Consider the following 23,753-nt stretch of genomic DNA (forward strand, 5'->3'; position numbering starts at 1 on the left):
ATTCTCGGAAAGTTGCCGGCCTTTTTCCGAGAAGAGACACGAGAGTAAATATTTTGATTTCTACTGGAATCGAACCAGGATCTGATAGACCAGAGCGCTGTCTACCATGACATAAAAAGTCATAAATGTAAATTTCTATCTTGAAATTTGGATGCGAACGATAGATTGGTTTAAAAGACTTTATTAATTGTATAGAAAGTACGCGACATGGTAAACAGTTACAGGGAGGTTTCAGTATGTATACAAGTTTATTTGAACAAATTATTTTCTGTTATGGATATAATATACATATATAGATTACGCGTATAAAAAAGAAAGAGGTTGCGCCAGGGAGAAACCGCAGATATCGCGATGTCTCAATGAGTGCTGCATTGTCGCCACGCTATAAAGATAGAATTGCAAACAGAGGACGTCTCTCGTTCAAAATGTTTACTAGCAATTTCGAGAAACTGTATAATACATGTTGCCGATTGCAAGTAAGCACGTGTTTCACTCGTGAAAGACTTCAATGCGTTTTGTAAGTCATTAGATGTTATGCGATATTCGTAAATATTTTTTACGTTAATTGTAAGAGAAAATCGAAGAGAAAAAGAAATATTGAGCGAAATAATTTTGTTAATTCTACTCGTAATTTTATTTATACTATTTGCCGACTGTTCAAAGAATTACTCTTGGTTTTCGACCGAAGACGATGCAAAAGTGTTAATAAATTAGACCAATTGCGCGATCATTGTCGATTTTAAGAATTGCATTTCTCTCGCTTTGTAAAATATCACAATTAATATCACAAAACGCATCGGTTAGAAAAGAACGAAGATCGATCGTTTTCTAACTAGCGACTGACATCAACTCTTTGCCATTCGCATCGATGTGAATCGCGTGCCTTGCAGTGTCATACGATTAGAAATATCCTAATTCGTGTGTAATTACACGAGCGTGTATGTCGACGACCTAAGATGATGTAACTTCGGTCCTCGAGTCCGCTTACTTTGCGACGAGATTGATAGTCGGATGGAATCCGTTTTCATCTGCGGTATAATCAACCCTGCAATTACAGAGAGGGTGTTCAAAGAGCTACAACGTTCCTGAACGATACAAACATTCAATATAAAGACATTACTTTCGAATTTGTAATCATTTTTGCAATCCTAAAGGCCACTTTAGACGATCTGTAATTCGTGTCAGGGTTCAGGATAGAATTCAATTTGTACTCGTAATTCTATGTGCCATGCAATACGAAAGACACTTGATGAAATCGTAACCCACACATAGAATCTCCACAAAAATTTAATAATTAACTTAATTATTAAAAACTTAAATAATCTGTATAATTCAAATTCATATCTTATATTTTTTTACAACCTTTGTCTGCAAATATATTTATTTATTTGCAAATAAACACGGCAAAAAGTTGTAAGAATGTAATAGTGTATATGAATTTGAATTATATAGATTAAGTTTTTAATAATTAAATGTTAAATTTTTTATGGATTCTAGAGTGATTTAAATGTATAGAATCAAGTATATAAAATAGATCTAGACATTTTGAAAGAATCTGTTTTAGAAGAATCAGAATATACACTTACACATGCAAGAAAGAATATAAAAATACATTTAAAAAAAAGGATATAAATTACAAATAGAATCCTATCCAATTATAGATCGCCTAAGGTGGTTTTTTTGATATCGCGTACCTATACGTGTGTCCGTCCGGCGCGATGAAACTGAAGCTACCAACGACGCTGAGAGACTCGTTTTCGGTGCCCTCGTTCTTCAGCTCCGCCGTCTCCTCCCTCTTCTGACCGTCGCTCTGCTCATAACTGAAGTGGTACCCACCTACCCCTATATTGTTCACCTCCTCCTGGTTCACGATTGTGATATCGTTCGGATTAGATTGCGGCGCCGCGAGAACGCCGGCTATGAGTGCCAGAATGACGAACACCTGCGTGACGAAGAGAAGCAAGAAGATCATTTCGTTGAAGAAGACAAGAACGAGATCGTTCTTCTTTATGGCGTTGAGTTCTATTAAATTAATCAGGTGTCTTTTATTGTGACCATGCATATTTAAATTTCTTTCATCGCAAGATATCCCTTATAGAAATTTATATTGAAAGATAGTGATTTGAATTACTTATTTTGAGGATTAAAAGTTGTCGTTCAATATGATTGTTCAATACTTTTGATATTCAATATAAATAATTTCTAGTCTTAAATTGGCCAGTATTAGATTGGATTTCTTTAAGTAATGTTAGGGTAAACATTTTATTTAAATGAATTATTGATAATGGATCTCTGCGAGGAACATGCGGTGGCTGTGTTGGAAATTCGGTCTTTCCTCGGAACCTGACCTTTCGACGATCAGTATTAGATTATTACGAATTTAAATCGAATTTATATCGTTCGCACAGCAAACTGAAAAAACAATGGGTTGACTTCTTCGGATACAAAGTGTCGCAGATCTCAATAATTTCAATTACCTAAAAATAATTGTTCATTAAATGATCAATAATTTCGATCACATAAAAACGATTACTTATTGAATGATTGAATCATCCTGAGTTTTTTCGAGTTGTGTAATATCATAAAATAAAAGTTTCTCGTGAACTGATGGAATAAGTAAACGTAAATTCTACAGATCACTTAAAACTTGAAATTTTAGAATCTCAATTTGAGATCTGTTTAATTAATACTTGAATATTAAAAATTTGTTGTCAGATTCTCCTGAAAAAAAGACATGTACTCCGGATTGATCATTGAAATTGTAGCCTTTCCGCGACACCCTGTAGATGTTCTCCGTGGCGAATGGAGAGTATAATTTCACGCGCGCACAAATGTCACAAAATCCTCTTCACTTTCACTGTTACGCAAAAATTGGATGGCTGAGTCCATTTCGGAAGACCCAGCTCGAAAATATCGGCGGTAACCCTCACGATTCGGTCCCGCCTATCGTCCCTCCCCGAAAAGTCTAAAGAAGAGTCCCACGATCGCTTTTCTTTTGACAGATCTTAATGTATCTCGAATATGTATTTCTATATCTCTTCTAGGATCGCCACCCACCGTCTTCATCGCGCCAGGTTTTCTTTCGTGGTCGAACGATCTGCGAACGATCCCGAAGACGGCCCTTCGTCCTTAAACGACGACCGATACGTAGATACCGGGAATCCTTCGGTGCATCTGCCTTTATATAAGCAGAAAATCGCGGTGCTGTATTGCACATCCCCCCACCTGCTTGTGCAGCAGCAGCAACAGCCCCCAACGGATTCGCGGATGAGTCTCTCCCGCAAATGCAGGATGTATCTGTGATTTGATGACGCGGTCGCCGTTAGATGTTGCCCGTTTGTGAGTTATATTTTATTTTTCATCACTGCGAACGCACGCCGTGATTTAAATTTGCTAATTGAATCACTTGGTTTTATGAAGAACTTTACTGCTAAATATATTAAAAATTTGAAAAAAATTCATATTTTCGAAAAACAAGATTTTAGAAACATCTTTCCTAAAATAATGAATGATTGCTTTTCTTATCCTTATTATAGGTTCTTCATACAACTCATCAATTATTTATCTTTATCAATTATCCTCATCAATTATTTATCCATCAATTATTAAATCTATTAGAAATTAATATAAGTATGTCAGAACAATTTTCTATAAATTCGATACAAGATATTATTATGTACATACATTCTATACTTTAGATAGGAATGTAATCAAAAAGTCTTATATTGAAATTACAAAGTTTATATAATTTATAGTTATAAATGAAACCTAACAAATTATTTTAGACAATCATAGAAGTATAGACTCTAATAATAATCAATAATAGTTGAAAAGCCTGTTGAGAACCGACGCTAGTTGTAGTTGCGAATTATAATTTTATTATTTTTCAATCCCCACATATAATAAAATAAATAAAATAGACGTTTCGACCCACATTTTGTGTCCTCTTCAGTGTTATTACGTTGATGAGTAACAAATAAAATACTGCATTACATTCATTACGATAATGACCATTGTACACGTAACATCGATAGTCATAGCAATCTGAAACTGTCATTGAATCAGGAAGTCTAATGACCGTTCTAAGCATAATTCTCGATCTAAGTGATACTTGACGACAAAAATGCATTTCAAGCGATCCGACAGAACAACATCTCTGTATATAATGCAGTATTTTATTTGTTACTCAACGTAATAATACCGAAGAGGACCCAAAACACCGGTCGAAACGTCTATTTTATTTATTTTATGTGTGCATTGGAAAATAATAAAATTATAATTGCAACTACAACTGGCGTCGGCTTTTAGCAGACTTTTTAGCTATTATTGATAATTATTTATATATACGTACGTATAATATGTACGTATATTGTATATATAAGTATTGTATATTTATTTAATTACATTTAGTTATAAAATTTACAATAATAAACAAAGTAGCTTTCGGCAACTTCTGTCTTTCGTAAATTCACGATGTCGCTGCATGCTTTATTGCGATTCCATCAAACTTCGAAGCGCGTGTTAGAATAATAGAAATGCAAATTTCATTATAATTGGCAGCAATCAGTTATAATTTGCTTAGAGTTGACACTGACGAATGGCGGAATAACGGCAGCTCCCTCAGTTAATATTATTCGCATGTAATCGTAATCATTACCGAGAATCCCGATATACGAGTATAATACACGTGTCCCGACGATAGATATAAATAAGCCAAACAAATGCGATTTAAAATAATGAGCCTATTATATAAGCCATTAATTTTCCACACGCAAATAAAAATGCCATTTGCTCAAGTGCGTTTACCGAGGACGATGAAGGCGAGACGGAACCTATAACGACGTTCCTCTGCCTTGTCTTACGGCGTTAATGGTATTCACAAATGCAAGGAATTATCACGCGACGTTTGTGCGTTTACGACGTGCATGCTGTTAATGTGCGCACCTACGCGGATTAATACAACAACGCCGTGCACAATTATATTTTGAATTAGACGTCGATGCATTGCACGAAGAAGATGCCTTCCACGTTGTATCGATGCGTTTATTGCGTTGCGCAACGTCCCTCTCATTCTGAGACCGGGAATACGCTCGCGTATTTTATTTGTACGCATTCACTTGTCCGCTGTTCATTCAGGTGCATCGCGAAATGATTTTCCGTGGCAGGTATCCGTGAATCATTGTCAAGGGCGAATCATTGACTCAGCTACACAAAGGCAATTGTTCTCGTTCTCATATTACAATGCGGCGACTTCAATCGCCGCGTATGATCTTTATCCGTCTCGCGTTAGCGCGATAAGTTCAGGCTGATTTTATGAATTAACCGCCTCTCCTTGCCCCCCCCCCCCCCCGGAAAATTATCATTGAATTCAAAGTGTGAGCTTTCCTCGTACATTATACGTAAAGGTGTAACGGTGAGGTGGTGTACTGTTATCGTCTTATATGTATTAAATATACTCGATGGATTCTCATGTCTTACGCGGAGTCTACAATAGCGATCGTCTACAATAGAATCTTAAATCGTAGAAGATTAATCAATCGCAGTCGAATGTGAGAAAAATAATCGACTATGATTGATTAATTTTCTACAACTTGAGATCCTATAATCGCTTCTATTATATATGACTTCTATTGTAAACCTCGTATTAAAAATCGTAGGTCGGTCTGTTCTTATTTCAAAACCTTCTTAAGTAATGCAAGATTCTAATACGATTCTGAGAAAGCCGCATCTTAGCGATATTAGGACAGTATGGCCATTCTACATTAAGCCAGTAATAAATTGGAAGTCAGAAGCTAAAAGTTGACCAACCACAGTCAAATGTAAGAAGAATAATTGACTACATATATTTCTGACTTTCGATCCCATTACTAATAGCTTATCGTAGAACGTGTGTTAAAATAAGAACTGACTATGAACGGTCAGAGAGCCGTATTAGTCTCGAGACATTATTTAAGATGGTCGTGATCTTGCAGACTTTTAGGATCCGCATCTCTCTGTTCTCGGCTGCAGATTTATTGCTTTTTTTTTTTATTTTTTTCTGTTTCTTTTTTTTTTGTAGATGTAATTCCAACCAAGGCCACGGTCGGTGGCCTACGGGATGCGTTTCATCTGCAGCGCATGCCATCTTCTTTGGCCGATCTCAATCCGAAAACGACCTGAAAACCGAAATTCCCCGCGCGCGGATTTCATCGCGTTAGCCGTAGGCGACGTTACATTACGCGCAGCCGAAACGTCCTTGGTCATTGTGACATTTGGTTTTCTCGAAGTTGTACGCGCGCTGGAGGAAAGTTGATGACGTAACTACCGGTGACCTTGCCATTTCAGAAGATGCGACGGCGAAACGCTCGAGGAGGACGCCTTCGGCAGCCGCATCTCCTTTCCCGTTGATATTTGTTTTCTTTCTTTCTCCTCCCTCCCTCTTATTTCCTTTTCTCTTTCTCTCTTCGGCGAGACATTTTTCTGTTTTTTTTATACAGCACCTAATTTTTAGACATCCCTAGATTTTTGGATATTGTTAATATCGCTATTATTGACGTTAGAAATATTTTTAACGTATTTTATGTTACAAAACAATTTACAATTTATTTATTTATTTTTTTTTTGCTTCGGAATATATTATTTGATTGCTATACAGATAGATTCTCGATAGCTGTGTTTCTCGTTAGAGTGGGATAATCTCAGCAAGATAACGAAGATATCGTAACAATTGAATGCATTAAGATTGCATTTGCCTGAGTTCTTTTCCTCAGGCGGACAATGTTCGTAACGTGGTTAACCAGTCGCTCCGATGCAAAAACGTCAGTGTCGTACAGGTCTCTGACATTCTAATGTCGAAACGGCTTCCATCTTTTCGTCTTTACGCTTTTTGTACGTGAGAAAGTCAGTGCTCGTCACGATTCGCGACCGTAAACGCAGACTCCGATTATGCATCGATTATGCAAAGATCACGAAGATGAGTCTTCTCTCTCTCTCTCTCTCTCTCTCTCTCTCTCTCTCGAATTCCACGACCCATTTATATATGATTACGGCGAGAAATTTGCGATTATTAATTAAAATTTAACAAATTTCAAATATATCATAACACTTTGTAACAATTATATCGTTTATTATTTATCTATTTAACCTTCAAGCAAGTGTTTTCAATTTTTGGCGTTTCACAACTTTTACAAAGCGCTGTGAAAATCACGATCTCTCTGTACATCATTTCTCTGTGTATCAAGTCAATATTCGCATATTATACATACATACACATCCAGAGACTTTCAGAGGCATGAGCGAATTTACAATCATTTACGACGTTGTCTGTACAATGAATAGTATCTTTTAAAAACGTGGAGTATCTAATTGTATGCGTAAGCAATAGCTATTTTATTTTACTTTAGTATAAGAAGGCTTATTTGATTTCTTGCGTCATCATCGATGCACCTGTTAGAAGAGTTGCGACTCACTATTTAATTAATCATCTGTTACATGGTTTTGCTTCATTAGTGTCATCATGAGAAGCTTGTGATTAATCAAACAACATGAGAATTTAAATCTTGAGATGAGGAACCGAAAAATGTATAAAAATCATTTTTTTTATTGAAATAGTCTACAAGAAAGTTCGAGTAAATAACATGCATGTCTAAAAGACGTTATAAAGATGTCTTTTGGAACATGCGTGACTAAAAGGTATCTAAAAGACATCATAAAGACATCTTCTAAAGATGTTGCGTGTTATCTGAGAAGTTAGTTTTGCATCGAAGAAATGCTAAAGAACCGCATTAAAAAAGATGAATAAAGAGTAAGGTTTAGAAAAAGAATGATTGGCAAATTTCGCGTTATCACGTAGCTCGCAAGAAATTAAGTTACTATGAAATCTTATTAACTTTAATTATGTATCACGAGACAGCGTGAAATACATAGTTACGAGCGGTATATTGAAATGTCAACTGAAGACATCGCACATTTCCATAGCGAATTTCACCCTCCTTTGGATGGATAATGAATGATTTACGAGGGGGCGGTGTGCAGACAGTATATTGCGAATCACGCAATGAGGGACCTTTTCTGCCTTAGCTAGGCATCACATGCGGAGTTACAACCTTAAATTCCAAGTAAGGACGCGCGATGTTAAATTCCAGGCAAACCTATCTGTTGAAATGCCTATAAAATGCATTCAAGTCGAAATTATGCAATGGATGGATAGTCTTCTGGGCAAGGAAAACAGATACACAGCGTCAATACGTTTTGCACGCGAAAATTCTCAAAAAATCTTGGAAATATCTGGGTATATACTTGCAAATTTTATTTACTAATTTTTGTATCTAAGATTATAAATTTGATAATTAAATTTTATTATAGAATATAAATATATATGTTATATTTATATTTATATTCATTTATATATATATATTTTTTAAATTTATATTTTTAATATTTATATTTATTTATTTATTTATTTTTATTTATATTTTATTATAGAATCTATTGTATATATATTTTCAAGAAATTCATATTCTGTCAAATAATAAATTTTTAGTATTTTTAAAAGATTTATTTATTTCTAATGAAACACAATGACAGAGTCTAAACAAATAAATTTTTATTAGCACTGGATAACACATAAAATTTTATTTAGAAGTTGGTTAAACGCGAATGAAAGGTTCAACAAAATTTTTTACTTAATTGCTGGATGAATGTTCATCGCCTGGAGTGTTCCAGTAAAATTTGCGAATATACGAACCCGTGAAGTAGTTTATCTTTAATGGATCATTGACATCATTTTTCGATATTTTAATAGCACTTTTAACACGGTAATACAAGGTCGTGACAGGTGGTTGTGTATATATTTAATAATCCCTGAAGAATCGATGGCGTACCATTTGCATGCATATTAGACGTGTTGTAAATATAGTTCTTAAGATCAATTTACCGAGACAATTTAAAAAAAAGAAAAAGAAAGAGAGAAAGAGAGAGAGAGAGATATAAGCTTGCGATGGTGAACCCGACTTCCAAGGACGTTGCAATAAGTACACAGCCTGGTGGGTTCGCGCAGAGCCGCATCTCTTGGTGAGACAAAGAAAAAAAGGGAGACTCGCGAAAGCGAGTAAATGTCAACGAGTTGACCAGCTCTTTCTCTTCTTCTCTTTTTAACCCGCCGCTTCGTGCTCGTTTCGCTCGTGCATCGTGAACATCGTACGCTGGCAATATGCTCGCGGCAGATGCGACGTCGTGACGTGATCTCTTTGTACGCATCCGCGACGATATTGCTCATTGTATAATATATAATTAATACTTTCATTTTATTCTGCCGAACCTACAACGCAGATTTAAATTTTAGAATCTATTCAATTTCGTAAATCTATTATAATTTATAAATTATTCAATTAAATAAATACATTTGGTTTAAAAACATTTATTGAGAGATATTTGAAATATGTTTTAAATATTTATTTAAAAAAGATATCTAAATAGAGAGAAAATGATATTTGAAATACTTTTTAAAAATAAGTTCAAATTTAATATAAAATATTATACAGGTTAAATTAAATATACAGTATATTACAAATTATAATACATAATATGTGTGATTTATATGTATAACAAAATGAAATTTTATTGTATAACATATTAATATAAAATATTTATTTCGAAGTATGTAATTCTTTTTAACATTGTTTAAAAACATGTTTGTAAAAGACATATTTTGTTATATAAAATAATTTTTACCAATCGTGATTGAAATATTTCGCTCTTTGTCGGGTGCGACAGAAACACGTTCCTCTTCTCGATCGCGCAACTGACTGCAAAGGTCGCAATCGGCAATTCACGTGAGAAACTGCGAGAAGTACTCTCGCGTGCTCTATTCGATCGATATTGTCCCAGAGTCTCAAATGTCGAACAATTGCATTTCCGCAGACGCGATGCGCGGATGCAAAATGAAGCGTCGAATGCATCTTCCTCCACCAATAGTAGCTTCAGTAAAACACAGAGGAAAGTCATAGTAATATCATAAAGATATATATCATCACGACCTTATTTGTCACTTATAAGTTCATTTTTAGGTGTCAAATGCGGGATGTATCAATTGCACACAATCTAATTAAGCACAAGCTAATCAGAGCGCTAGAAAAAAAAACTCTGTACGCAAAAGTCGCTGTGACAAAAGTTGGCAGTGGACAATTGTAACAGTGCAAGTGAACCACTCCCTCAAATGTGTCATGATGACGTTCTGCGATATCATTATGACTTTATTATGACTCTGTGTTCCACCTGGGAGAATTCACGAAGGGAGATTAAATACGATTGTATATATGTATGCGTTGTCCTCAATGATAAATCCGCGTCTGTTTGTGTCACGGTACATTTTCACGTGAGAGCACGGTTCATTCGCTCCGCCAGTCTCTTTGAGGAAAAGTTCACGGGGGTCCCGGCAGATTATCGGCAATAATGAATGCGAGCTGCCTGCGCAGCACTGCTTCTAAGAAATTGAGGAGGCAGTAGGTAATTGATAATTTTCCGACGTCGAGCGTTCCTTCTCGTGACCTTCTGCACGTACAGAAAATTATGTGCGTTTTATCGCGTACGAATTAATAGACGTGCAGTTTCCTCCACTTTGTTTCGAAGTAATACTGATAAAAATATCGCAACTACTATAAATTTAGTAAGATACTTTCTGGAGTTGACTAAAATTTGTAACATACGATAATTATTATCGCTGTTCTAAGAGTCCTTAAATTTATGTTAATTAAAAGGCACTAATTAATTTTCAAAATATATGATACAATACTAAGAACATTTTAATAAGAATTATCCAAATTTTTGCAGATATAACATAAAAAATTGAATTATTTGGTACTTTTGACAAAGAGATTTATAATCGAGTGAATCTATAATAGATCCATTGTCATTTTGGGAAGATTAATTTAATAGATGTAACATTAAAAAATTGAATCGTTTGATATTTTGACAAAGAGATTTATAATTGAGTGAATCTATATAATAGATGCATCGTTAATTCTAAAAAATTAATTTGATAATTTTTCTATAAAACTAAATTAGAAATTATAAATTCTGCAGTATATATAAAAATTCTTGAATATTCTGGCCAAACTGGCTTGGAACTTCACAAAAACATGTTTAACGCTAATCAGGAATGAGAAAGCATTTTTTGTAACTTTGGCTTATCCTTGACCATAATTCTTCGCTTCCGCCGCAGAAATAAATCTGCGCTTCCAGGAGGGTCCAATTCATATTTTTTGCCTTCTACCTTTTGTTGATTGCGTGGCTGGATTTGAATTTACATCAGGTGCGAAGTAGAAGGGAAGAATCTGCATTTTTGATCATGTAACGTTCCAACACCGATCTTTTCCTGAAGATAAGCTGTTGTTTGCTTCATTCGGCATGTAAATCTCCACGATAAGTGGCACAGCGTGAGTTTTCCGGATCGCTTTACGAAAGAAGAATCGCGTGCGAGCGCAATTATCTCGCGTGATTCGATTATCTCCTTTTGCGATTTCGTTATTTACGTTACTTTGTCTTCCCATACATCAATGTCTCGTTAAACCCGCTGTGTAGCTCTTGTCAGATTTTGAAATCAAATTTTGTGTATATATTTTGTCATATATTTTGTATGTATGTATGTATTTCTAATTGTTTTTAAATCTCTTCATATTATACAGCACTTAAAATTAAAAAAAACATCCAAGCATAATACAGTCATCACGACATCATAATGACGTCAATCAGTAATAATTCATTACGTCGCTTTAACGTTATCGTGACCTGTTGTTTTGCTTGCGTAGAATTTTATTTCTAAACTCTGATGCAACTTACAGATCATTCAAGATGAACTTTATTAAATTTATCGATGATAAATGTAAAATAGAAGAAAAGAATATATACCTCACAATTCTTTTCTGCAAATGCAGATGCACGAGTGATTGTACAGAACTCCGAGGACGTTTATACATACGAGCGTGTATCCACCTTGATAACGATATAATTTAAAGCGAGATATTCTTTCATTGAGGCTCACCTTTCGCGACGTCAGCTACTATTCACCGCCACCTTTAAACACCCTCGTAGGACCTCCGGCAGGAGATCACATCTGCTGGTGCAATTATCTTATCTAGCTACGTTATCGTGGTACAGGACGCGAGAAGAATTCCACGTTAATTATGAAAGATATCAATAAGTAATCGTATCGCATGGCAAATGCATCGTTGATGATCCGACCCATCACCGATGGATCGCGCCTTCGGCGGTTTCTTTATCGCGAGGCTAATCGATGTGCGGCCGTATCGCGAAGAGGATCTTCGAAAAACGAATTGTTGCGCGAATTGTTTATGAACGATTTTAGTAATTGTAAGATATCTAAAAATTTAATTTAGATACGGATCTGAAAATAATTTTGTTGGACCATCAAAATAATTATGTTTGAAATTTAAATATAATGAGCAATCACAAAGGTACAAATGCCAATAAGAACCAGTTAAGTATTTGTGTGCGAATTTTAATTCTCTGTTAAATATAACAAATTAATTAAACATTTTTGGTCATCCTTAATTATCAAGGAGTCAAAATGTATAATTAATTTGTTATGTAATGAAGACTTTGAATTTGCACATAAATATCTAATGTTGACTCTGATTGGTATTTGTATTTTTATGATAATGAGCAATGTTGCGAACAATTTTTTTGATATTTTAGTAATCAGTTTGAGCATAATTATTTATATTATCCTGCATAATTATTTTGATAATTTAATCACGTTTAGATCTAGCTAAAATTTTTAGATACTTTAGCAAAACAGTTTTTTCCGTGGCAGTAGTCCGCGGTAGAACTGGCCAGACGAGCGCAACGCGATCACAGTTATTTCCTCGTAGTACAAAGCCATTTGGAGATATTAACTAAATGCAAATTCCGAATCTCTTAATTTGTGCGATACATCTAAATCAGTTCCTTCGCAGTCAAAATACGCCGATAATTTTTCGAGGTGATTTTTCGAGCGCGAGAGAAAGAGAGAAAGAAGGAAGAATTTTTAAATAACCAGACTCGCATCTCTGACATAAGTTTAAATGACTCTGCTGCTTGGAACGTTACTTTACGTCATCATTAGCATATGTAATACTGGCCACTAAAGAGATCCAAGAAATCGTAAAGAATAACCAATTAAGGACGGCTTCTCGCGTTCGCTTCTCCGGATTAGTTTTATCACTTTCGTCATAAATTCAATAGCTGAAGATAGGCCAACTATAGATAAATTCCCCTACCAAGGAGGAACGATAGATCAGAAGTACATCGTACCATGCGACTTCACCTCGTCGTTTAATGCATGTGCGCAGCCGGTGTACAGATCCATCCGTCGACAGAGTGTGGTGGCATTTAGGATCCGTGCCGTCGTGCTCGCGGCGGTGATGTTACGCAAGGTGTGCCTTTAACCGGCAACGGCGACGACCTCGCGTGGTCCAGCAGGATTCTTGCGAAATTCCCGATCCGTGTGCAAGTTCCTCGTTGAAAAGCGGCGTCGCGTCTTGTCTCGTCCTCCGTCTTGTCTTTTGCCCAGCGGGATCGACGGGCTCGCTCCCCGGGAAGTCCGTGTTAGAATCGTAATTTCGAGACAGACAACTCTTTTCCTAGACACATTAATTCTCGTACATTTTTCTGTTTATTTTTCACGAAAAAAGCGCGACGTGCGCATCTCGACATTTGAGATCTCAATTTTATTCATGGAGATGAAATGAAGTACGATAAGAACTGAAGTATCTACACTAAAAAAAAAAAATTACTAAATCTTAATACTTATTTCTTTGAATAATAGATAATGTAAGTAAACATTTACTTACAGTAAAAAATGTTTACTCAATAAAAAATGATGATTAAATCAAATTAATGATTCTTATACCAGACAAATAATTGTTTACATTTAAATATTTATTTAGATCTATTCAAATAAATATTTATTAAAATTTAGTAGTTTTTCAGTGTAAAAATTTAGCAACATGCGAATTTAAAAATAATTTTGTTGGATTATCAAAATAATTATGTAAGCTCAAACTTGCTGAAAACTGCTAGAATGTTACAATTTTTTGCAGCATTGCTCATCATGCTTGAGTTTCTTATATAATTCTTTTAATGATCCAACAAAAATTATTTTCAAATCTATATCTAATTATCTACCTACTCTCGAAATTCTTTGAAGTGAAATCTCGCTCTAAAGAGTAAAAATTTTGAAAGAGGATAGCTCAATTTTTACTTTTTAAAAGATTTCACTCTTCAGAGTAAGAGTTTACTCTGAAAGAGGGTGAAAATTTATAGATATTTCAGCAAAAGCATTTTTTCGTGGATTTCTATTCGCTTCTCTATTTTAAATCGAGACTTGTTAAATTTCCTAATCACAAAATCGACTTTCGATACTTCATGGAAATTAAAAAGCTTCTTGTTGAAACCGTCAGCGAAATTGCCAGCAGGTTATTAATTGTTAGCATAGAATGATAGAAATCAGGTGTCAACTTCGGGGTTCTCGTACGCAGCGCGTAACGTACTGAGGATCTTTGCGTAACGCCGACGCGTGACGAACCGTTCGCATCTGTTTATCCGGAATGATCGCACATCTCCTTTTGCATCCATCTGCGCCGTCTGTAACACCGTCGCGTACAATCGATTATACAATAATCGCGCCTTGAAAAGACGCTCTGGCCACAGAAAGGAAAAGTCACGATCTGACGTGGCCGCTACGGGACGATGCACTAACTCGGTTAGTTATCTATATATGACGATCAGAAGATCTTCGATCTTGCAAACTTAATGATCTTTTGCGAATTTCACAGTTTTAATTTTAGCAGTGTTATGATACATCCGAAATTATTCAGAACGGTATTACAAAAGAAATTATAAACATATTTTGTACATCGAAAATTCAGAACGTATCATTAAAATTATCTTTCTTTATTTATCTCCGTTTTAAAATTATATTTATTTTATACGTCATTTTTTAATTTACTTGATATTATAACATATTTCTAATTCTCTTCTCAAATATCGTATTATTTCGGATATAAAATTAAAAAATTGAAAAATTTCTTTTTTTCTCTAGAATTTTGCAATATCTAGTCTTATTGAAAGATAGATCGATCTATAATTTTTTTTACGTATTTTTTTCAATTTGTGATTTAATCTCTTCTTAATTTTCATCGATAACAAACAAATAGATTCGAACGTGTAAGTTCTTTTCTTTTCTTTTTTTTTAGAAATTAATTTTTCACCTTTAAAATAGGTGATGGCAATTTGCGACGAAATTTAATAAATAACGAAAGGTGAGATATAGAGGCTATTGGAAACCTTTATCAATGATGCGAACCAAAGTGCCGATTGGCTAATTTGACGATAACGACTCCCGGGTATTAATCGGTAACTTAGCCTGTGGCGTTTGTACAATGTATTATTAGTTGCAAACGTTCGTAATTATACGAGGCGGGGTGTACTTCAAAATAACATAGCCACGTACAACCTCCGATTACATACGCGTATGATATAACTCGATACACGAGGCCTATTGATCATATAGACGCATTAGAAAGTTCGATACAATCTATGTGCAATGATAATATAATGGCATATTATATAATATGTAATGACACGCACGCGCGCACATAATTGTCCAATGTTTAAACAAGATAGACAAAGATAAAGAGCGATGTATCACTGCGTGGAGAAAGTTAATAGTTTATTTAATTCAATGACAAATTCAGGAGGAACGATAATAATAATTCGATTTTTAATAATATATAAAACAAATTTGTATTTTTTTTTTTTTCATAAAATCACCATTTAAAACTGTTAATTAAAATGTCACGATATTGCCTTATCGCGAAGATCTACGCAGGCATCTTCAATTTTCCATGTAATGAAGATTCTCGTGTCAGATCAAAAGATCGTGGTGCGTCGTTGACTTGCCCTCCCACAAAAAAGATCTTTACTCTCTGGTAACGTGTCGGACTTCTCTCTCTCTTTCTCTCTCTTTTTCTTTTTCTCAATCTCTCGATCATTAGCATAAGTTGTCTGCTTATGTAACAGTATACTTTCTTTTCAAATCTTGTCCAGCGCGCATCATTCCTTTTTCATTACTCAGTGATATCATTCGTGTCAGACAATAAGATATTCGTGTGTCGATCAAAGATATATAACGAGAAAGCTCAGATTTCTTTTATTTTTACGAGGAATCTTATTGACTATCAATTATAAAGAGCCTTATTGACTATCAATTTGACTATTTGACTGCCATTTGAATATTGACTTCGATTTCAAACAAAAGATATTTAAGATACAGTGGAGAATTAGAAAGATCAAAAATTTTGCAACAAAAAATAGTGAAATAAAATAAAAAATCGTAAAAATACTTTATTGATATCGTGATAAATTCTATTTGTATTAATCAAGTAGACAATAATTTTCCGTAACTCTTTGAGGAACCTCGCGATTGATGATTGGAAAGAATGTTGCTTAAAACAATTAAAATAGATTCTATAACTGATATTTATATTATTTTATTAAAAATTTTTTTAATAATAAGCAATTGTATAAAAATATAATTTTTTTCTAAAATGACAAATGGAACAATATAAATACATATAAATATATTTTAGACCGATATTCACAGTCGATTCTTATATTTAAGACCATTTTAAGTTCAGCCTTAAGATGTCATAAATCAATCATTTAGCTATTAGTTTAGCATCTTAAGATATTAAGATGGTCTTGAAATAAAAATCGACTGTGAATATCGGTCTAAAATACATTTATATGTATTTATATTGTCCCATTTGTCATTTTAGAAAAAAATTATATTTTTATACAATTGCTTATTATTAAAAAAATTTTTATAAAATAATATAAATTAAACATATTTTTATATTTTCATTTTTAGTCAATCGGTGGATGCATCCGTCAATTCATTAACCTACAAAAAATTTCCAATAATAATTCACAAGCTCGTACATCTATAATTTTCTCTTAATTTTATTACACGCTAAATGAAATGTTTTGCTTAGCGGATTTCGATGAATCGTAACGTGATGCAACAGGAGTCATGATTGATTACCGGCTTGGATTCACAAAAAATTTAGTTGATCAAATACATTAGAGCTACATGCACACATGCGTGTTAATATTCGCATCAGATGAGCCTGTGCATGTATTGCATAACGTAAAAACATATTAAAGACCAATGGATTAAGATTTAACGAGGACATACGAGGTAAAGGATTTACGTGTAACCTTTAGCAGGGCTTATCTCTCAAAGTGCATTTGAAATTGCTCCTAGATTAATCCACGACTATTAACTCTGGAATTACGACAGCATCTGGACCATTGCAAATGGTACAATCGCGCGTTTCTCGACAAGCCAGTCTCGTAAATGCATTATTACAATCGTTGCGTTTGCATATCGAAAAACAAAATTCCGCAGAAAATTAACAATTAAGTCTCTCGTAACTTTCCTCACACGGGACGTAAATCATCCTTCGTGGCGGGCATTGAGTTGAGCGAGGAATTAATTATTAGATGATACTTTCCAGAAAGAGACGCAGTGTAACACAGTTATTAATATGATAATTTCATCTTTGTTTAACAGTAGCAAACGATAAGGATATAATGAGTCATTGTGTTACACTGTGTCATCTGTGGATGCCATCCAACAATTAGATAGACACGGTATCTTTGTGGTTTGCCAATGTTAAACAAAGATGAAACGATGACTGTGTTATACAGTGTCGCTTGTTGGAAGCTCTCACTGTCTCTTACTGGAAAGCACCCAGAGTTTCGATTGCGACCTGTTCAGGTGAAACCTCCCCAGCATCCGTCCCGAACATTCCAGCCTGACATTCTCGACTGCGCGTAACATGGTCGTTGTGCCATCGCTCGCCGTCCGGTCGACCGGTCGTTTAAGAATTTCGACACACGAACATGAAGATTTTGGCAACGCCGTGGACGATGATGGTAGGGCGTAATTTATATCGCACAATTCTGGCTATATATAATCGCCAGCTGATGTGGTACATCGAATCAGTTTAGTGAGCCATCTCCAGTCGGATCACCACTTGTTCTCTGAGAAAAAAGAACCTGTAGCCATGAAACTGGTGCGTGTTCTACAAAAAATCAGTAATGACATTTTCCAAAAGAGATAAACGAGTGTCGCTCTCTCGTCTAATTTTTGGGATAATCTCTCGGTGAATCTCGCGATGTGGTGATTTCTCGGAAACTTTCGCCTGTTCGGAACCTCGAGGATTACGAAATATCACACCGTCGTGTTATCAAGCGACACCAATTAAGGACATTATCATTTTCCAGAGGAATGTACAAAATATCTTGAGAATGTATTAGAATAACAGTTATATTATTGTCATCACGAGAGTTTTTATCTTGTGTTAAAGAGAGAAATATGCGTCTCATCTATCTATTTTATTAATTTATAAATTATTCTTTACATTTTTTTTATACTTTTACACGAAATTTGCGAAAAAAGGAATATATTGTAATTTTACAAGAATCAGAGAATAGGATCAGATTATCATAAGTTGCGAAAGAAGTGTAAAATTTATCAAAATATTATTTTATTACTAATGATTACGAATCGTCTCAGACAACGCAAAGTTTAAAAATTAGAATATAGATGTCTTAAACATATATTAACGAAAAGCGTAAGAAACATCTTAAAGACTTCTTGAAGACAAAGAAGTCTTTTATCTTGTATCCCAATTGTAGATTTCGAGTGGACTGGGATTTGATCCAGTCCACTCGAAATTTGTAATTGGGATACAAGACAAAAGACTTCTTTGTCTTCAAATCATTTCATTATTTTGCACGTTACTTTAGATCGTCGCCTTCGTCGCCGTCGTCGCCGTCGCCCTCGCGGCTCCCCCTCAAAACTACCATGATCAGGCGGTCATCGTGAAAGAGACTCCACTGGATAACATCGGCATCGACGGATACCAGTTTGGCTATGAGCTCTCCAACGGTCAGGCTCATCAAGAGTCAGCCCAATTGCAAAACGCTGGTCATGAAAACGAGGCACTTGTAGTCCGCGGTAGCTTCACTTACGTCGACCCGGAGACCAACGTCAGGTACACCGTCAACTACGTCGCCGACGAGAATGGATTCCACCCCGAGGGAGCGCATCTGCCAGTCGCCTAAATTCTGACGAGAATTCTACCTGCCAACCTCATAACTGTGTTCTTACAACTTTTCGTTCAGTCTCATATTTGAAGAGAACCTCAACCCTCTCGATTTCTCGATCATAGCGATCACACAGACAAATATGACAAACCTAGTTTTAAATAAATTGATTTTTATTTAATCCTTGGTGTCTAAATTATTCCACAACTCTTCGATTTTCGACACGTTACTTTGATTGTTGGACAAGTAAATTTCGTTTTCGATAAATCAAAATTGAATCTTGAAAATGTAATAAATTCTATGAATATAAATGAGCAATTTAAATCCCAATAAGATAATGGAATCGACATCGATGTCGAAATCATCAAATCGACATTGAATCGACATTCATTCGACGTCGATTTTACTTTCATTTCTCACTGAGGATCGTTTGACTCGATTAATTTGTTATAATATGGTTAACAATACGTATTATACAAATAATTTGTATTTTTTTATAGAACAATAAAGCTATAAATCATAATGCCCACATTTTATTAATTGGTCTACAGTTTATATTACTCAATCATAATTCAATACTATGTAAGTAATAAATATATATTCGATGAAATAATGCAACGCGTTTTGAAACACACAATAATATGTTCCAATTACTTTTATTTCGCATTTCATTCTTATTAGACAATATGTTGAAAAACAATGGAAAATCAAACAGTTAAAAATTTATAATTTTCTTGAGTTACTTATTTGTCAAATTTCTTTCATAATTTAACATATTTACTTAGACTTATTATTATTCCACATTTTTTAAATTTGTAGCAATTAATTGTAAGTTGCGACTTTTGCGAAAACTAAATAGTTATTTATCCACACATTTTTACAAAAATAATAAAAATCTATCGATAAATAATTATTAATATTATTAAATATATTATTAATTATATGTATTTAATAATACATATAATTAATAATATATTTAATAATATTAATAATTTACTAATAATATTAATAATATGCTGAATAATATATTTAATAAAATAGTTTTTTATTAAAAAATGCTTTAATATAAATTATTATTTCCATTATTATATAAAAAAATCTTTTAATTATAATAAATTAATATGTTAATATTTTGAAAATATTTTTTATAAGCATATAACGAATTTAATTCTTTTTTTCTTAAATATTAAAATTTATATTCTTAAATAGTATTATAAATCATTGCCATCAACACATCCATTAAGTTAAAGATGATACGTTTCGCAACAAAATGTAGACCGAAAGAATCCGAATAGATTAACCAAATAGTTTCTCTTGATCGTATCGAAGGTTAAAAATGTGTTATTTTTATGTTGCTATTATTTTCAAGGCTTTAGTTAGTAGTGTTCCTTGAGGGCGGCTAGAAATCTCATCACGAGATCACAACGTGATGCCAAATGCAGATTAAAAAAATGAGTGGCAAGAATCAAATTTAAATTTATTGCTATTTTACAAACAGGGTCGTCTTAATTTATAGGAGAATTTGCAAAATTACGTCTCTATAAAGGTTACATCAATAATTAATGATTCCTCAAATAGATTCTTGAAGAAAAGTGGAATTCTATCTTGCATACCCTTAAAAGCTGCAAGAAAATTTTTTAACAAACTCGGCGGATATACTTCTAGACATTTGTTTATTAAATGAAATTTAATTATATTATTATTTATATTATTTTATTATTGTTTAAATAAATCTATATGATATTTATCCGATCATATAAATTATATTTTATTTTAAAATAATTATTTTTAAATTATATATATATGTTAATATCCCGAGAAAAAATGTTTTATACATAATTATATAAAATTATATAAAAATATGTATAATTTTATATTTTATAATTCTATATAAATGTGAACATATTATATATATATTTTTATTATATAATTATATATAAACTTACTATAATTATATATAAAATTATATTAGGTGTTGGAATTAATTCGTAGCGTTTTACAAGCGATGGGAAGTACTTTCATTAATGTATTTTTTAATGCTCATGTGAAATAAATAACATTCTTTCATTAAAAAACGCTACGAATTAATTCCAACACCTAATATATAATTTTATATAATTTTTTTAATTATATATAAAATATTTTTTCCCGGAATTACATAATCTTATACAGAATGTCTGAAATAAGATCTATTTGACCCAAAATTCGTTTATTAATTACGTAATTTTTGGTTTAACAATATTTAGGTTTTTGGTAAATAATAATTAAATTCTATTATTAATAATAAAAAAATTTTTTCAATAAAATAAATATGATAAAATTTGTAAAATCTCTGTGTTAGTCTAATAGTTATCTAGGAGCTCTCTGTGTGCGATTTTAAATGAGTGAAGTTTCTTAGATCGTGAAGTGTCCTTCGTGAAAAATTCTTATGAAGGTCGAATATTTGGACAATCGACAGATGTATTAACTAGCAAAATACGAGAAGAAAGGTGAGAGGTGAATTGGTGTACACCCAGTCAAATTTTGGCAGTAGGAGGAACACTATAAAATCCCTGCTGATTTCGACTACCCACGTCAGTCTTCTTCTTCAAACGAGAGTAGATGTACATCGCCTCCACATTCAACATGAAAACAGTGGGTATATATAAGATTCTCTCGAATTATAATTTACAATAAGTCAACTCTTGTTTTTTTGGACAAGCGTATAAAATTTATCGCTAATTAATTTAAAGATTGTGAACATAGCATCAAAATAGATACATCGGAATGCTGTTACACCACTCGCACTACCAGTTATTAATAACTTTTTAATTTAATCACTTTCATCAATAATTGTGAAAAACGGAAACTAAATCAAGTGACAAATCGATTAATAGACGTTCTCTTCCTACAGATCATCGCCCTCTGCGCCCTCGTGGCCATCGCCATCGCAGCACCCCCTCACGATGAGACGGTCATCGTGAAAGAAACACCACTGGATAACATTGGTGTTGATGGATACCAGTATGGTTACGAGCTTTCCAACGGTCAGGCCCATCAAGAGTCTGCCCAGCTGGTGAACGTCGGCCATGAGAACGAGGCTCTCGTCGTCCGCGGTAGCTTCACCTACGTCGACCCGGAGACCAACGTTAGGTACACCGTCAACTACGTCGCTGACGAGAACGGATTCCATCCCGAGGGAGCGCATCTGCCGTCTATCTAAATGTTAATATTAATTACCAGTGAGATACTAAAGTCGATATGAAAAATAGCTAGCTCTGGATAAACTTACCTGATGATCATCAAGTGGGCGTAGTGAGCCCGAAGACAATTGAAGAGTACAGACATTCTCGATCGTTTTAATATAAATACCTGCATATTGGCTTATAATGCAGTAGATATTAAATTCACGATTTATTAATTATATACAAATGCTTCGTGAATGAATATACTGATTTACATAATGATATCGAACGTATTAGCGAAACTGTATTCTTTTCAACAGTCATTACTTGTATGAATGATCGAGTACGAACGATATTGTTTTAAATAAACATTGAATGTGTTATGTTTTCACGTCGCGGATGTATAATGTACATATCTATGTTATAATAAATCGTAAAATTAATATTGTATTGTGAGTTAACATGAAATTCTTAATCGGTCTTTAATAGTACCTTATTGAAAATCGATTATAAATAGCACAAACATGGGTCGATTAATCGTATTTGGACTGCACAGCTATATTTGGAAAAATTCCAGCGACATTGCGATCTCTACAATTTCGTCACAGTGATACGCGCAATTCTACCTTTTGCATTGTAATACAATTCTGCCTTTTGTATTATAGTAGCTTTGTCGATCTTAAATTAATAAGAATTTTATTAAAGATATATGCATAAATATTATTTCCTTCCCTAATTATGATCGTTCTGAGAAACTCAATCAGAAAATTCTGTTGCAACCTTTGATTTTTCTCTTTTTCTTTTTCTCAAAAACGTTTATATATATATATATATATATATATATATATATATATATATATATATGTACAACATATTTGTATTTTATTTTAAAAAATTAAGAATACGAAATGAGTTAGTATAATCTTGCTAAATTTAATAGTATAATCTTGCGTAAGGGATTACTTTACAACTTTAACAGTTTAACTTACAATTTTAGTAGTCTATTTTTAGAAATATTGTAAAATTTATGGAATTCTTGAATTTATGTTAATTTCTGCATTACATTAATAATCAAATTCTGCTAAGTGTCTGAATAATTCATACATTTTTTTAATACTTAATATACATATACCAATAAAAAGTAGAATATTAATCAATATATTTGTTAATTAAAAATACGTGTATTAATTAAATATACGTGTAAATTTGTATATTATTATACACATAATTAATCAATATTTAATTGTTATAAATGATTATTAATTATTTATATCTAATTATTTATATTTTTGCACATTTGTTTGATTTGCACATTTATTTGCTTGACATTGTTAAATTAATTAAAGTAGATCGTGTTGTTTGAAATCCCTAAAAATGTTTGCACTTAAAATGAGATAAATATATTAGGTGTTGGAATTAATTCGTAGCGTTTTT

The 23,753-nt window shown here is 33.4% G+C and overlaps 3 protein-coding genes across 3 annotated transcripts; 2 read left to right on the forward strand and 1 right to left on the reverse strand.

The window, feature by feature from the left end:
- Positions 1-229: 229 nt before the first annotated feature.
- Positions 230-3,210, reverse strand: CPR28 (cuticular protein 28). Its single transcript, XM_011059048.2, has 3 exons — positions 3,058-3,210; positions 1,695-1,942; positions 230-1,045 (listed from the first exon to the last, which is right to left on the reverse strand). Exons 1-3 carry the CDS (start codon positions 3,064-3,066, stop codon positions 985-987), a joined length of 318 nt encoding a protein of 105 aa, XP_011057350.1. The 5' UTR covers positions 3,067-3,210; the 3' UTR covers positions 230-984.
- A 14,799-nt stretch (positions 3,211-18,009) lies between these two features.
- On the forward strand, positions 18,010-19,678 carry LOC105147793 (flexible cuticle protein 12). The gene is made up of 2 exons (XM_011059049.2): positions 18,010-18,119; positions 18,856-19,678. Exons 1-2 carry the CDS (start codon positions 18,111-18,113, stop codon positions 19,171-19,173), a joined length of 327 nt encoding a protein of 108 aa, XP_011057351.1. The 5' UTR covers positions 18,010-18,110; the 3' UTR covers positions 19,174-19,678.
- A 2,026-nt stretch (positions 19,679-21,704) lies between these two features.
- LOC105147794 (flexible cuticle protein 12) lies at positions 21,705-23,027 on the forward strand. Its single transcript, XM_011059050.2, has 2 exons — positions 21,705-21,789; positions 22,049-23,027. The coding sequence occupies exons 1-2, from the start codon at positions 21,757-21,759 to the stop codon at positions 22,355-22,357; spliced, it is 342 nt and encodes a 113-aa protein (XP_011057352.1). The 5' UTR covers positions 21,705-21,756; the 3' UTR covers positions 22,358-23,027.
- Positions 23,028-23,753: the final 726 nt, after the last annotated feature.

Source organism: Acromyrmex echinatior, chromosome 19 (genome assembly GCF_024713525.1).
Source record: "Acromyrmex echinatior isolate Ae372 chromosome 19, ASM2471352v2, whole genome shotgun sequence".
In the NCBI taxonomy this organism is placed as follows: domain Eukaryota; kingdom Metazoa; phylum Arthropoda; class Insecta; order Hymenoptera; family Formicidae; genus Acromyrmex; species Acromyrmex echinatior.